This window comes from Capra hircus, chromosome 5 (genome assembly GCF_001704415.2).
Source record: "Capra hircus breed San Clemente chromosome 5, ASM170441v1, whole genome shotgun sequence".
Lineage (NCBI taxonomy): Eukaryota > Metazoa > Chordata > Mammalia > Artiodactyla > Bovidae > Capra > Capra hircus.
Genome location: NC_030812.1, coordinates 64,565,413 through 64,581,016, shown reverse-complemented (window position 1 = coordinate 64,581,016; position 15,604 = coordinate 64,565,413). Strand labels below are relative to the sequence as shown.

General features: G+C 36.0%; 1 protein-coding gene across 1 annotated transcript in view; it reads left to right on the top strand.

Annotated features, from left to right (window-relative positions):
- The window catches only part of NUP37 (nucleoporin 37), a 52,143-nt gene extending 37,006 nt beyond the window's left edge, over positions 1–15,137 (top strand). Inside the window, exons 6-10 of the mRNA XM_018048180.1 lie at positions 6,076–6,166; positions 11,333–11,514; positions 12,240–12,290; positions 14,288–14,381; positions 14,862–15,137. Of these exons, the coding sequence (XP_017903669.1) occupies positions 6,076–6,166; positions 11,333–11,514; positions 12,240–12,290; positions 14,288–14,381; positions 14,862–14,975 (532 nt within the window). The 3' untranslated portion in view covers positions 14,976–15,137. The remainder of the gene's footprint in view (positions 1–6,075; positions 6,167–11,332; positions 11,515–12,239; positions 12,291–14,287; positions 14,382–14,861) is intronic.

The window sequence follows — 15,604 nt, the reverse complement described above, 5'->3', positions numbered from 1 at the left end:
ATCCCAGGGCTGATCTCCTTCAGAATGGACTGGTTGGATCTCATTGCAGTCCAAGGGACTCTCAAGAGTCTTCTCCAACACCACAGGTCAAAAGCATCAATTCTTTGGCGCTCAGCTCTCTTCACAGTCCAACTCTCACATCCATACATGACTACTGGAAAAACCATAGCCTTGACTAGACGGACCTTTGTTGGCAAAGTAATGTCTCTGCTTTTGAACATGCTATCTAGGTTGGTCATAACTTTTCTTCCAAGGAGGAAGCATCTTTTAATTTCATGGCTGCAGTTATTTTGGAGCCCAAAAATAAAGTCTGACACTGTTTCCACTGTTTCCCCATCTATTTCCCATGAAGTGATGGGACCAGATGCCATGATCTTCGTTTTCTGAATGTTGAGCTTTAAGCCAACTTTTTCACTCTCCACTTTTCACTTTCATCAAGAGGCTTTTTAGTTCCTCTTCACTTTCTGCCATAAGGGTGGTGTCATCTGCATATCTGAGGTTATTGATATTTCTCCCGGCAATCTTGATTCCAGCTTGTGCTTCTTCCAGCCCAGTGTTTCTCATGATGTACTCTGCATATAAGTTAAATAAGCAGGGTGACAATATACAGCCTTGAGGTACTCCTTTTCCGATTTGGAACCAATCTGTTGTGCCATGTTCAGTTCTGTTGCTTCCTGACCTGCACATAGGTTTCTCAAGAGGGAGGTCATGTGGTCTGGTATTCCCATCTCTTTCAGAATTTTCCACAGTTTATTGTGATCCACACAGTCAAAGGCTTTGGCATAATCAATAAAGCAGAAGTAGATGTTTTTCTGGAACTCTCTTGCTTGTCCCATGATCCAGCGGATGTTGGCAGTTTGATCTCTGGTTCCTCTGCCTTTTCTAAAACCAGCTTGAATATCTGGAAGTTCACGGTTCATGTATTGCTGAAGCCTGGCTTGGAGAATTTTGAGCATTACTTTAGAAGAGTGTGAGATGAGTGCAATTGTGCAGTAGTTTGAGCATTCTTTGGCATTGCCTTTCTTTGGGATTGGAATGAAAACTGACCTTTTCCAGTCCTGTGGCCACTGCTGAGTTTTCCAAACTTAATATTCTACTGAAAAGCACTCAGCCTGAAATGAAGCAATAATTTTGACAATGAACTACCAAAAGTAAGATAAGTTCCTCATCTTAGATCAGGATACCTCTTCACCTGTACATCAAAGAACTAAATCTGAGAGTTCTACTTAAGACCACAGAGTTGAGAGGGGTGGGGAAGTTATAGTCATAGTCAAATTGCATCAAAACTGTCATTTTATTTACCTCAAGAGTAATGCTGTCTGTATCCAGTGCTCTTAGGTTCAGTCTATATTATTGATTTCTTAATATGTCAGCGTTACCTTAAAAGCTTTTGTTTTGAAATTTCCCTTGCAAACATTTGAATAGGTATACATATATGTTTTATATAGCTCCTGATTTTTGACCGTAGTAGTTTAACTTGATAATGTTATATTTTTATACTTTTACAAAGAGTCTATTATCTTTCAGTATGTTTTATTATGTGTATTAAGAAAGTTATAAACCCTTATAGCTTTTCTTTTTCTTGCTATACCGCTTGCCTGAAAAGTATGCTTCTTCAGTTATAATGAACTTTTAGGTTATTTTACATATTACAAACAAATACACTAGCAATAAATTTGGAAATATTAAAATATGAATTTATGGGGTTTTTTTTCCAGTTATAGTAGAAACTCTTATCTAACATGGTTGAACTTGCAGTTCCTTAAATAACCAAAACGTCAGCAAACTTAGGAAATCATTTTAAAGCAATGTCTACCTAACTTATTTAATTCACTTTTTTTTATTTTTGTTTGCACTTGATCTTTGTTGCTGCACGTGGGCTAGTTGCAGAGAACAGGGCTGCTGTCCAGTTGTGGTATGTGGACTTGCCATTGCTGTGGCTACTCTTGTGCAGAGCACAGGCTGTAAGCCGGCCGGTTTCAGTAGTTGCAGCACATGGGCTCAGTAGTTGCAGCTCACAGGCTCTAGAGCACGGGCTCGATAGTTACAGCACCAGAGGCTTAATTGTTCTGCGGCATGTGGAATCTTCTTGGACCAGGAATTGAACTCGTATTCCATGCATGGGCAGGTGGGTTCTTATCCAGGGCACCACCAGGAAAGTCTTACCTTATTTTAATAAATAATGTATATATGAAAATTTGCCAATTTTTTGGTATAGACCAAGGATTTTGTTTTTCTTAAATTATGTGCCCATTGATTTGCTTTGGACTTCTTTTTTGCTTAAACCACACCCATAATCCAGTGACTACAATGAAAACAAAATTTGTCAAGCAGTCATAATTCAAATATAGCTAGGTTTTTGTTTTAGTTGTTTAATCTTTTGTAACTGTCATGCATGCCTAATTTAAGAGCATTTTTTTCATTTAGAAACTTACCTTCATTTAGTTACCATCAACTTAGTTCCATTGAAACAGTTTTTTCACATTCATATTTTGCCAGCTTATATAATTATGTAATTACAATAGACTAATAAGCATGGGTTTACATGACTTACAAGCAGCAGTTCACTAAGCCCATTTTTCTGTGAGGTAAGCCTACAACAGATGCACATGTGAGCTATTAGAAAATAATCTTACTCTTGTCAGTTCTGGAGAGAGAAAAAGTAATCTTTCAGAAGGAGGTCAGTTAAGAGAGTTTTTACTATATATTGTGTTCACTACATTTTAAAACTGATGGAAATTTATTCATTTACAAATACATGAAAATAACATAAAATGCAAGTGGAAAGGGAATGATTTGAGAAATCAACCTTACAGATAAGCTCAACTGAAAAGTTGTGCCTTTTGCTATTGAGACAAATAATTCTTTTAAGATTGTTTTGTCAGAAAATTTGTCAGAGAAAATTTAGGCATTTTCAGTTGGTGATTACAAAGAAAGATGAAAGGGGGAAAAAGGATAAATGAGTTATAGCCAGTCTTGAAACCTATTTGACAGTATACTTGCTAAAGTTGAATGTATTTGTAAGCTATGATCCAGTGAGTATCCAGAAAGTAGAGGTGGAAAGATGTGGGCATGTGTCTGTCTAAGAAAGGAATGGGTGTGTGGATGTCTATATTCACTAAAAGACATGTACAGGAAAATCTGTAGAAGGATTATTAGTAATGACCATAAATTAGAAACAACCTAAATGTTTGTCAGCAGTAGAATGGGTAGATACTTGGCAGTGTACTTAATTAATGGAATACTATGTACAGCAATGAGAATGAACAAAGGACAACATGCAGCAATGTTGGTAACTTTCACAAGATTTAATAATGAATAAAAGATGCCAGACCAAGAAAATACACTGGATAGTATTTTCCATAGGATTCCATCTTTATGATATCCCAAACCAGCAGAAGTCAGGATGGTGGGTACTTTTTGTGAGAAGGCAAGAAAACAGGAGAAGAGGGTGGCAGAGAATGAAATGGTTAGATAGCATCACCGACTCAATGGATGTGAATCTGAGCAAACTCCAGGAGATAGTGAAGAACAAAGGAGCCTGCCGGGCTACAGTCCATGGGGTCAGAAAGAGTTGGACATGACTTAGCAACTGAACAGCAACAACAACAACAAAGGAAATAGGGACTATAAGGAAGCACAGATGACATTTGAAGTTCTGGAAATGCTGTCTTAATCTGGATGCTTCAGGTGTGTTCTCTTTGAGCTGCATGCTTAAGATTTATGTATTTTTATTATTTATGGTATACTGCAAAAAAAGAAATGTGATTTCATCTGATGGGACTAAGTTAACTAGATGAGATATGTTGTAAAGACACAGGAAAATAAGTTGAGCTCCACAAAGAGAAGCTTAATTATAGAATCTATCAAAATGGGAAATAAAACCTAACAAGTTAAAGTGTACCATCTGTAGCTAATTTAGCTGTGATAACTCATTTCAGCCCAGTTGGTTGTATTTTGCATGCTTAGTACTTGGATTATGCAACTGCTGAGAATTATTTAATAAGCATATAATTATAAGCTATAAATCATTTTACCCTAATCCCATAAAGTAATCTGGATCACTCTGCTCATTTTTTAAATCAGTTTGGTTTTTTTGTTTGTTTTGTTTTTTCCCAAAATGTATCAGATTCTGTTCAGGCTAAATACTGTTTAAAAATGAGATTAAAATTTGGTTCAGTGGACAAGAATAAACTTCATTAGTTGGCTTGTTTTTATAGAATATCCATTTTTTAAATCTCTTTGGTTTCCTTCATTTGAAATTAAAAAGTCATGAAAATATCCTGGTCTGTATTTATTCAATATAATAGCAAACAAAAGTCAAATATGTGTTAGAATAAAATCAAAAGAATGGAGCCTTTAAACCATTCTCTCATGGGATTCACTGAATATGCAAGACAAATTTCTGCTACTTCAATAGTGGTAAAATATATGCTAGCCCACTTGTATAAACAGTAATAAAGAAGAAAGAAATATTCAGTTGACTTGACTAATAATCTTATTTACTGTGGAAAATGGAAACACAATTGAATAAACCCATAGGAAATGTGATTCCAATCTCCTCAGTTAAACTGTAGTTGTCTCCCTATGTAGTAAACACAGATGAAGTGTTAATTTAGCGAGAGGAAAAAAAAGTGTATGCTTCTTCTATTTAATCAAGTAGATAATCATTTTAAAGCATATTTATGTTAGTTTATGTGTAAGTAAGATATTTAAAGATTGGAGGTCCTATAATTTCTCTAGAAAGGAAAAATATTTAAATCCTGTGGTTTGACCCAGAATAGTAGAGGCATTGTAAACTAAATATGTCTGCTTTCTTTGAAATAAAATTTTGCCTCAACCTTAAAAACATTCCCTAAGTTTCTTGAAACTGTTTTATGGTCCCTAATGAGATATGAACTATAATATAGACGAAAAAGTCCAAGGCATTCTAATAAATGCATTCAGTTCTTAAGGACCAGATTCTGTGGACACTTTGCCAGCTACCCTTTACCTTCTGTCTCTTGCCATCCTAATTCTATGCCACACTCTGTACCAGTGAGATATAACAATGATTGAATGTGAAGAATGAGCTCAAAAACCATTAGTCTAGATGAAGAATAGGACTTCCCACAAAAGAGTCATTATTGAGACTTCTGAATCTTGATCTCTTCCTCTGGGGATGGGAAGAAAATTGAGATGGAAATTGAGTAGGTTCGTTGTAAGTGTTGAAGAGAGGGAAAGTACAGGGAACCAGATGCTTGTTCCTTCAGCCATTCTATCCTTTAATTTTTTATTAGTCAAGGCTCCTTTTGAGAAGAATTGAGGAAGTGAGCCATATCAGAAAAGGTAAATGATAGGAAATAGCCCTTGACCTGGGAACCCAAAGGCAGAAGGAGTGAACAACTCCTATCTCCCTAAATTCACATCACCTCATACTAGCTTCTTTATGTTTAAAATGGGAGCACTGGGGTGGAAGAGAGGGGTGCAGGTGTATGTTTTAAGTACCCCTGGTAGAAATTATTGTTAATTGAAGTGACTACTGGAGGGGCTTCCCTGGTGATTCAGATGGTATGCCTACAATGCAGGAGACCTGGGTTGGGCAGATCCCCTAGAGAAGGAAGTGGCAACCCACTCCAGTACTGTTGCCTGGAAAATCCCATGGACAGAGGAGCCTGGTAGGCTACATACAGTCCATGGGGTTGCAAAGAGTCAGACACAACTGAGCAACTTCACTTTCACTCACTGAAGTAGCAATACAACCTGATTAGTGACCTAGAAACCTCAAGATTCCACAAAATAAAGAGTTCATGAATAATTTAATTTAGTTACTGTGTTATGGTATTGCTGTATTAGATTAATTAGAAAATGTATGTGACTGTTTTTCCATTATTGAATGTGGTAAAACTTAAATTCTTCATACTGATTTTACATTTTCTAAAATAATTATAACTGTTATAATTTTCTATAAAAGATGCTTTAAATACAGATATCTACCCTATAATCTCTAGTTGATAGCCTTGAATAAATGTAGGGAATTTCTTTTTTTTTAGCAGCGTATCAAAAATTTTTAACATTATACTCCTGTTATTTCAGGATTTGGAACTTGGAAGGAATACAGACAGCTCATTTTGTTCTTCATTCCCCTGGAATGAGTGTGTGCTGGCATCCTGAAGAAACTTTTAAGGTTATTATTTATAACTTAGCTTTCTTTTATCAAGCGGAAAAGACATACAGATGTGAAATACCTGCACAGAGAAGAAAAAAAAAATCGATTTGTTTTTCACCTCAGAGACTCTTAATTGTCATAAATGCATTTAGGTTAGTCTAGAACGTTATAAGTTCTCTGTAATCAAGTTTTTATTTGACAACCATCATCTATTTACTCAGAGTATACTTTTCATGCCTTTTGATAGGTTATAATCTACACTAATGCCTGGACTATCTAGTAAGCAGTATTTGTTTTAAAAAATATATGTTACATCCATGCTTGTGAGCCATAGTGTGTAAACAGAAAACATCAGCGGCATAAGACAAATTTGACCTAGCTGCAGTGGTATTCAATTTCTATTCAGACTAAAGCTTTCTAAAATTCTAAAAATACACTGAGTTATTATCAGTTGACCTAAATTCCATTGAGAAGATAGGAGCCATTCAACAAGAGTTCTGTCATTTGCCAGTATCTTCTCCTGGGCATTACTCTACATTCCAGAATCTAAAACGTTGCCACATTCATCTTCTTAAAGTGAGTTCTTAACGCTGTCCAGAGTTCCTATTAGTTTGTAGGCACCCTGCTTTTCATAGCCCTCTAAGGTCTTCATACTTCCCCATGACTTTTCTGTCTTCACACTTCCACAAAAAGATAAACTTGACTTATCACAGCAGATTAATAATACCTACTTATGTTTGGCTCATGGTCAGCATTTCATGTAGTTAGCTCATTTAATCCACATGGCAGCCTTATGAGATGGGTACTGTGATGATCTCATTTTACACATAGGGAAACCAAAGCTCAGAAAAGTTACTTGCCCAGGTTCACACAGCTACTAACTGGAAAAATGGACATTTGTACCCCAACAGCGTACTCCATAGGCCTCGCTCTTAACCCTAGCGTTCTTGTTTCCCCATTTTAGTCTATCACCTTCACATCTTTATTTCTGAATGTTTGAACCCATCACATCTTTGAACTTAAGTACCTTTTTACCCATCTTTTTACCTATAATCTAAATCTCCTCTACTCTCTCAAAAATCATGAGTGTTATTTTTAACAAATCCAGTGGGCTTTTCTTCCATTCTTAATCTCAAGGCAGCTTTTTATACTGTTGATCATTTCCGCCTCGAAACCCTGCTCACTTGATCTTTAAAGCTGCATTAGTCTAGCCATCTTGAGCATCTATGCATGTATATTTCCTTTCTCTTTCTCCTCTGCTAACTATTCTTTCATTATGTATTTATAAATTGTTGTAAAGAGTATTTCTCACCTACACTGTACCCTTTATTATAATAGAGGGTAAAAGAAAGAATGAAGTCCTTGTCATTGAGTTACACACTGACTTATAAGTAAGAAAAACATGTAAATACAGTTACACAGACTTTAAGTGTTAGAATCAAACATCTAGTTAAGTAAACTGATGACATAAAGAAAGATCAACCATATATGCTCACAGCCTTCAAAGTAATCCTGAACTGAGATGCCCCAGACTACATTAGTGTGTTCTCTGAACCCTGGGATACCATGAAATCTTGTTTCAGGCCTATTGGATATTTTATCAGTAGAATTATATTCTGTTTGTGAAGATCAGTGAAATTTTATCATTTATTTATATTACATGTGTATATTATTTCCATGTGTATATTATTTCTGAATCCAGATTCTAAATTTTATTTTACATCTAGATTTCTCCTTTGCAGCAGTGAGTTTACATGAAGCATAATCAAAGAATCTACCAGAATGTTAATATTACCATGTATAAATGTAATAGGCTACTTTTAAAAACTGTGACCCAAAAAAACAAAAACCTGTGACCTAGGTGAGAAATAAGGATGTTTATCATAATCTCTATCCCAAAATTTATATCTTAATACTTAATTCATGGTTATTTAAGATTCCTTTCTTCCATATGCTTTAAATTAGTTTCTATTAATCTTCTCTATGTCTTTGAAATTTCACCTTACCCATCTCCTTGTTTTTCTTGTTTCCATGAGTCCCTGCTCTAAATTGCATCAACTCAGTATCCTAAAGGAGATCAGTCCAGGGTGTTCAGTGGAAGGACTGATATTGAAGCTGAAACTCCAATACTTTGGCCACCTGATGCGAAGAGCTGACTCATTTGAAAAGACCCTGATGCTGGGAACGATTGAGGGCAGGAGGAGAAGGGGATGACAGGATGAGATAGTTGGATAGCATCACCGACTCAATGGACATGGGTTTGGGTGAACTCCGGGAGTTGGTGATGGACAGGGAGGCCTGGCGTGCTGCCGTTCATGGGATCGCAAAGAGTCGGACACAACCGAGCGACTGAACTGAACGATATCCTAAAATCATCTTTGATATCTTCCTTTCCTATATGCAAGTTTTTCCAGATCTTTAAAGTTTTTCTTCACTGTCTCTAGAATACATTCCTCTTAGTCATTAATGTGTATTCTTCACCTTTCTATTCCCACAAGTAATCCCTGCCAATCCTTAGCTTGTTTATAAAATCTTTGGCTTTTCAGTCTGATTCTTCTTGCCTACTTTAGTTAAGACTGACCTTTAAATATCAATTTAACTGTGTCACTACTTAACTCAGAAACCTATAATTATAGAAAGGCAGTACAATAGCAGTTAAAAGTATGGGCTCTTGAGTTAACTGCCTAGAGTCAGTGCCCAGTTCTACCACTTACTAGCTAAATAATCTTTGGCAAGTCACAAAATCTCTTCTCAATCACTTCTTCATCTTATGAAAAGGAAGCTTACAAAGATTAAGAGTGAACACTTATAAAGTCCTTAAAAGAAAACCTGATGCATCATAAGCACTCAGTCAATTTCAGCTGCTTGTCATTGTTGATACTATCGTTACTACTAAATGTGGTAGGTGGTGGTTCTCATTGCTCTGTCAGATCAAACCCAAAATTTTTGTTCTGTTTTGCTTGATCTTGATAAAAATGAGGCAGCCAGAGAAGAAAGGTAAGTCTGTGATCACCTAGCTCTTAAAATTCTTATGAAAGTCTTCAGTTCAGTTCAGTCGCTCAGTCATGTCCGCCTCTTTGTGACCCCATAGACTGCAGCACAGCAGGCCTCTCTGTCCATCACCAACTCCCGGAGCTTACCCAAACTCATGTCCATTGAGTTGGTGATGCCATCCAACCATCTCATCCTCTGTCATCTCCTTCTCCTCCTGCCTTCAATCATTCCCAGCATCAGGGTCTTTTTGATTGAGTCCGTTACAAATTACACAAGACAGCCATGTAATCTAGAAAGCACCAAGCAAATGCCAGCAATTAATAATAAAGTTACAGGGAATTCCTTGTCAGTCCAACAGTTAGGACTCAGTGCTTTCCCTCTCAGGGCCCAAATTCGATCCCTGGTCTAGTAACTGAGATCCCACAGGCCACATGGCACAGCCGTTGATAGTAGTAGGATTTCCCTGGTGGTACAGTGAATAAGAATCCACATGACTAAAGAAGCTGTGCTATTAACCCACCATGCTTTATTGCCTGTCCCAACTGAGGTCCAGACAGACTTGGCCCTTCCATAGCTCATAAGTTAAACCTGAAACTCTCAAGACTTTTGGAGACAGGTTCAAAATCTCAAGTGTTTTTACTAGGTCCAAAATAAATCTTCCTTGGTCTTCTCCCATTTCTAATCCTTCCCGACCCATGACTTTACACAGCCCACCAGATCACTCACCAATCTTCATAACCTAGTCTTGTAGTAAGGAACACATATGGTGCTGTAGTTAGACCTGGGTTCAAACCCAGGCTCTGCCACAGGCTTAGTGATGAGATCTTCCACAAGTTACTTTAATCACTCTGCACCTCAGTCTCCTTTCTGAAAAATGGGATTGATGATAGCAGTTTCCTCAGATAGTGGTCATGAGGACTAAATATTTTTATATATTACAAATTATATTAGTAATGTATTGTGTGTATACAACAAATTATTTTTGTTGTGTATTTGTCACTGACCTCATGTTATTGAGAATAGTTTTAAATTCCACCTTTTCTCTTAAGAATCCCCTAATTTTAAAGACTGACTGTGTCCTAAATAATTACTCCTCCTTTGCATCCCACTGTATTTCCCCTTAAATTATAGTCAGTTTTTTTGGTTGTTTTTTTTTTTTTTTCATAATTCTCTCTCGATGGAAAGTTTCTAAAGATCAAGGATCATGTCTTTTACCTTTACTGAACGTAGCATGGTGTTTTACATACAAATGTTTATGTGGTTGATCTTCATTATTCACAGATCCTACATTTGCAAGTGTGCCTACTCACTAAAATTTATTTGTAACCCCAAAATTAATACTCATCACTCTGACCGTCACAGACATGCATGGAGCAACACAAAATTTGAGTTGACTAATATGCACATTCCTAGCTAGGGCTGAATGAGGCAGTACTCTGCCTTCTTGTGTAAGCCCTCATACTGTAAACAAGTACCCTATTCGTGGTCTGTTTAGTGCCACATTTTTATGCTTTTTGTTGGCAATTTCTTTAATGTGTAAAATGACCCCCAAGCACACTGCTAAAGAGCTACTTAGTATTCCTAAACGCAGGAAGGCTGTGAGACGCCTTACAGAGAAAATATGTGTTAGATAATCTTTGTTCAGGCATGAGTTGTAGTGCTGTTGCCTGTGATTTCTATGTTAATGAATTAATATGTATTAAATAAGATGTCTATAAACAGAAATAAGCTTGTGTATTGATCAGTTGACAAAAATGTTGTGGTCAGAGACTCACAGGAACACAACCCTTTAATTTCCTTTAGGATCAGTGGTTTGATATTCACTAACTCAGTGTTTGCAGCAACTTTATAAAACCTTAACTACTGTGAATAACTCAACTGTGTATGTGTATATATATGTATATACTTAGAGTGAATCCTTATGCTCTTCTTCCTGGGGACCATGTGTAGTCATTTAAAATTGTACCCAGTTTTCTTGTGTCTTTCTTTTTGCCAGTTTCTTGTGAAGTTTTTTAATATTTGATTTTTTTTTTTTACTTAGGCTTACCTTATTTCCTTTGCATTTTATCTCCCTTTTGTAATATACGCACATGTTTACATATTACTGTATATATGACATTGAATCTCTGTCTCCTCAGATTTGACTAGTAAATTAGGCTGTTGAATTCTCTTTGTTTTTCTGTCTTACAGCTGATGGTTGCAGAGAAGAATGGAACAATTCGGTTTTATGATCTTTTGGCTCAACAGGCTATTTTATCCCTTGAATCAGAACAGATGCCATTAATGTCAGCACATTGGTGCTTAAAAAACACCTTCAAAGTTGGAGCTGTTGCAGGGAATGATTGGTTAATTTGGGATATTACTCGATCCAGGTACTTCCTTAGTATATTTATCTATTATGTACCAAAGAATCAGTCACTATTGCTAAATGATCCATTGACCTATTCTTGTATACCTGGGCCACATTGTAAAGCAAAATTAAGACTCTCCTACAAAAGGGCCAGAGTTAATGGGCTTTTACATAACAGATATGGGTTTTACAGATTTACTTTGAGAGTAACAGAAAGAATAATGCAGAGGAGATCTTTCATTGAGGGGTGTGTGTGTGTGTGTGTGTGCATGTGCGTGTGTGTGTGTGTGCACTCAGTCATGTCTGACTCTTTGTGACCCCATGAGACTGTAGCCCAACAGGCTCCCCTGTCCATGGAATTTTCCAAGCAAGAATACTGGAGCAAGTTGTCATTTCCTACTCCAGGGAATCTTCCTGACCCAGGGATCCAACTTGCATCTCCTGCATTGGCAGGTGGATTCTTTTACCACTGAGCTACCTGGGAAACCATTAAGCAATGTTTACTTATGTTTAAAAAAAGAACACTGACCCTGTTAAATGATGTTGTTCTATAATGGTTCTAAATCATGTTCATATCTTTATCATATTTCAGCCATTTTAACTCAGTGCTTATTTGGAATTCTGTCACAATTTAAGTACCTTGGGCATTGTGTCCTTTAAAGAGAAAATAACACTGTAATCCTTAATTTAAGTTCATCTACCTGAGACCAACACATAATTCATAAGATGCAAAATAATATCTTTTAGTTACCCTCAAGATAAGAGACCTGTCCACATGGATCGAGCCTGCTTATTCAGGTAATGTACCATTTTGGGGGGAGGGTGGTTATAATTTGATTTTTTGTATTTGATTACTTTGTTCATGCTGTGCCAACTTCTAGAATATGTTTCCAGTCCTCTCCTTTGCACTGACTTTTTTCTTTTTTTCTGGTTGTTTTATAAATGGATGTTTTGCTTTGGTTTTTTTTTTTTTTTTTTTTTTTGGTCTCGGTGAGAGATTGTTTTCCAATATTTTCTTTGAAAATGTTTATAAAATATAGAATGTTACTACTCCACTAATACCACCTCAACAATTTAGAGCATTTGCTTTCATAATTTTTCTGCTGATAAAGATGTGAAATGTACATGGGCCCATGTCTATGCATGTAAAAACTACATACATTGTTGTCCTCGAGAACAGACTGGATATTATAGATCTGTGGTCTTTTTTCCACTTAAATTAATGTGCTTGTTTTTCATTTCATTCATTTTTACATAATATTGCACTGTATAGTGTAGTCTTGGAAAATTTACTAACAGAGACTAAAATCAGTAGGACATTTATTATATGTTGTATTTCATCAAATCTAAAATACCCCCAATTAAACTGTAGAACCTAAGGACACTATTATTTTATGTATTCTAAAAAAAAAATGTATTCAACTAAATGTAAGCATGCCATAGATTATAAGGTGAATCTTGATTTCAGAGTTTGAGCAAATTCACATTTTAAAATCAACAAACTGTAGACTCACAGACATAGAAAAATTTTGGTTACAAAAGGGGAAAGAGGGGGAGAGGAGGGGATAAACTTGGAGTTTGAGATTAACACATACACACTATTATATATAAAATAAATTACCAAAAAGGATTTGCTGTATAGCACAGGGGATATTTTGTAATCACCTATAAAGGAAAAGAATTTGAAAAGAAACACATATATATGTATATATAAAATATATATATAACTGAATAACCATGCTGTACACCTGAAACTAACATATTATAGATCAACTATACGTCAGTTTTAATTTTTTTTTCCCAGTTACTAAAAATAAAACCAGCAAACTATGGTACTTAAGTCTAAAGGAGGTCATCTCAGGATTGGTTTATATCATTAAGAATTCATATCTTTCCATCTGCTATCCTCACTGGCAAGGCTTTGACTTCGTGCTTCCCAATTGCAAGATGACTTCCAATGTTCCAGATACCATAGCCTCATACCATGTTGTCCAAAATAAGAGGAGAGGAAGAAGCCACTCCCCTTTTATTGGGGATTGCTATCTTTGCCTTATACCAATTGTCTTACCCCTTGGGGTCAGACACCCTGTGTCAGGCCCCAGCTGGGGTTCAGTTAGCTCTGAAACAGGGCAGAATGCCTGTTGGACAGCAACTAATCATATCTACCAGACATTAAAGTATTAACTAGACTTATAGCCTTTTTTTTTTTTTTTGGTCAAGGAATCTTTTTTTCTTCCCCTCATAGCTCCCCCACTGCACTTATTATTGTGGCACACTTGTTGCTGGAGGTCCATTAACACTTGGTGGTTCATTGATTCAGTGTATTCCAATGTCTATGTTGCCTTAATACTTGAATACTTAAACATTTCTGTATTCTAGGTGTTTACTTTACACAAAGGAGTTTAAACTCATGAGTTTATCATTAATTTTAAAACAAATGTCAATAGAATTTTAAATGTATTGGGGTTTTTAATGTATTGTGCTGTGAAATATTTTTTGTCTGATTCCTTGTTTGTATCTCCTGCCATATTGTCAGACTTTTGGGAACTGCTGACTTTGTGTAACTTTGAAATTTAATGAAGTGGCCCATGATAAGCAATTAATAAACATTCACAAAATGAGAAAATATTTATAGCTAACTTCCCTGAAATTCCCAGTCTGATTGTAAAATCCATATTATCAAATTTAGACTTATAAAATTAGCATTTTGGTACAAAGAGAAATAACCAATTTTAGAAAAGCTTGCGTTTGTCTGTAGGATTCTGTACTTATTTTCATCCTTTGTCCTTTCTTAGATGGTCCACGATTAATGAAAACTTATTTGCAACCACTGGTTATCCTGGCAAAATGACGAGTCAGTTTCAGATTCATCATTTAGGACATCCTCAGGTAATGTGGTGGTGTTTGGTAATGTGGCATATGTGTTTTTAAATTTGTGTTTTCTACTTTTCCACTTATAGCTCCCCAGATTTGTAATACGTAACTAAAGGATTTATGAAAGAGAAAGCATTTTTTGATGTTTAAATCACCAGTGGTAACAGACTTTTTGCTAGTATTCACATACGAAGTATTTTATTTCTTCTATTTCCTCCTTCATTTAAATATAATTGTGCTTGCCCGGTTGGTTTAGACTGTGAAAATGTTTGTGTCTAGGCTGCACCAGTTATCCATAGTTGATTTGTACACTTCATTCCAGTCAGTTACAAACAAATACTATGTATTTCACTTATGAGGGAGCACATTTTTTAATTCTGTTTCCACTATAAACAAAGACAGTTTTTCAATGTACTTCTTGTTTTTGAAAGGTAGTTTTTATTTATTAATGTTGGTGATGTGTTGAACTTCTTTAATCCTTCACATATTTTATAGCCCATCCTCATTGGCTCTGTAGCTGTTGGATCTGGCCTTTCCTGGCATAGAACTCTTCCACTGTGTGCAATCGGAAGTGACCACAAGCTGTTGTTTTGGGTGACTGAAATGTAGAGTAAATTTTCTGTGTACTTAGATCCATAAAACTGGACCTTAGTACATATTTTGGAGAATTTCTTATTTTTATATCAAATATATACTGTAAGATCTAGAAATGTTCCAGTTGTTGTTTTTGTTAAATAAAATATTGATGGTTTGAATCATTTCCCTGTTCTATTCTCTGTATGTGTGTGGTTTTCCTTTTTTTTTTTTTCCTAAGTCAAGTTTTAAGACTATGACTAACTCAGCAGCTCTAGGAAAGAGATGATTAGGGAAGCTTAATGCTTTTGATTTTATCACAGGATTTTCCAAAGGGTATCTTATGTTCTATACCTTAAATATATATTATTTTCCTAATTCTCAAAGACACAGTCATTTACAAAAGGGAAAAAAGGCCTCTCCTTTCACCATTATTCCGGAAATTGGTTGAATATATTAAATGTATGTGTGGGTAAATGCATATGCATTTTCTGTTAGCAGTATATACATATACCGGAGACATAAGAGACGTGTGTTCAGTCCCTGGATAGGGAAAATCCCCTGTAGGAGGAAATAACAACCACTCCAGTATTCTTGTCTGGAAAATTCAATGGGCAGAGAAGTCTGGCAGGCTACAGTCCATAGAGTCACAAAGAGTCAGACAC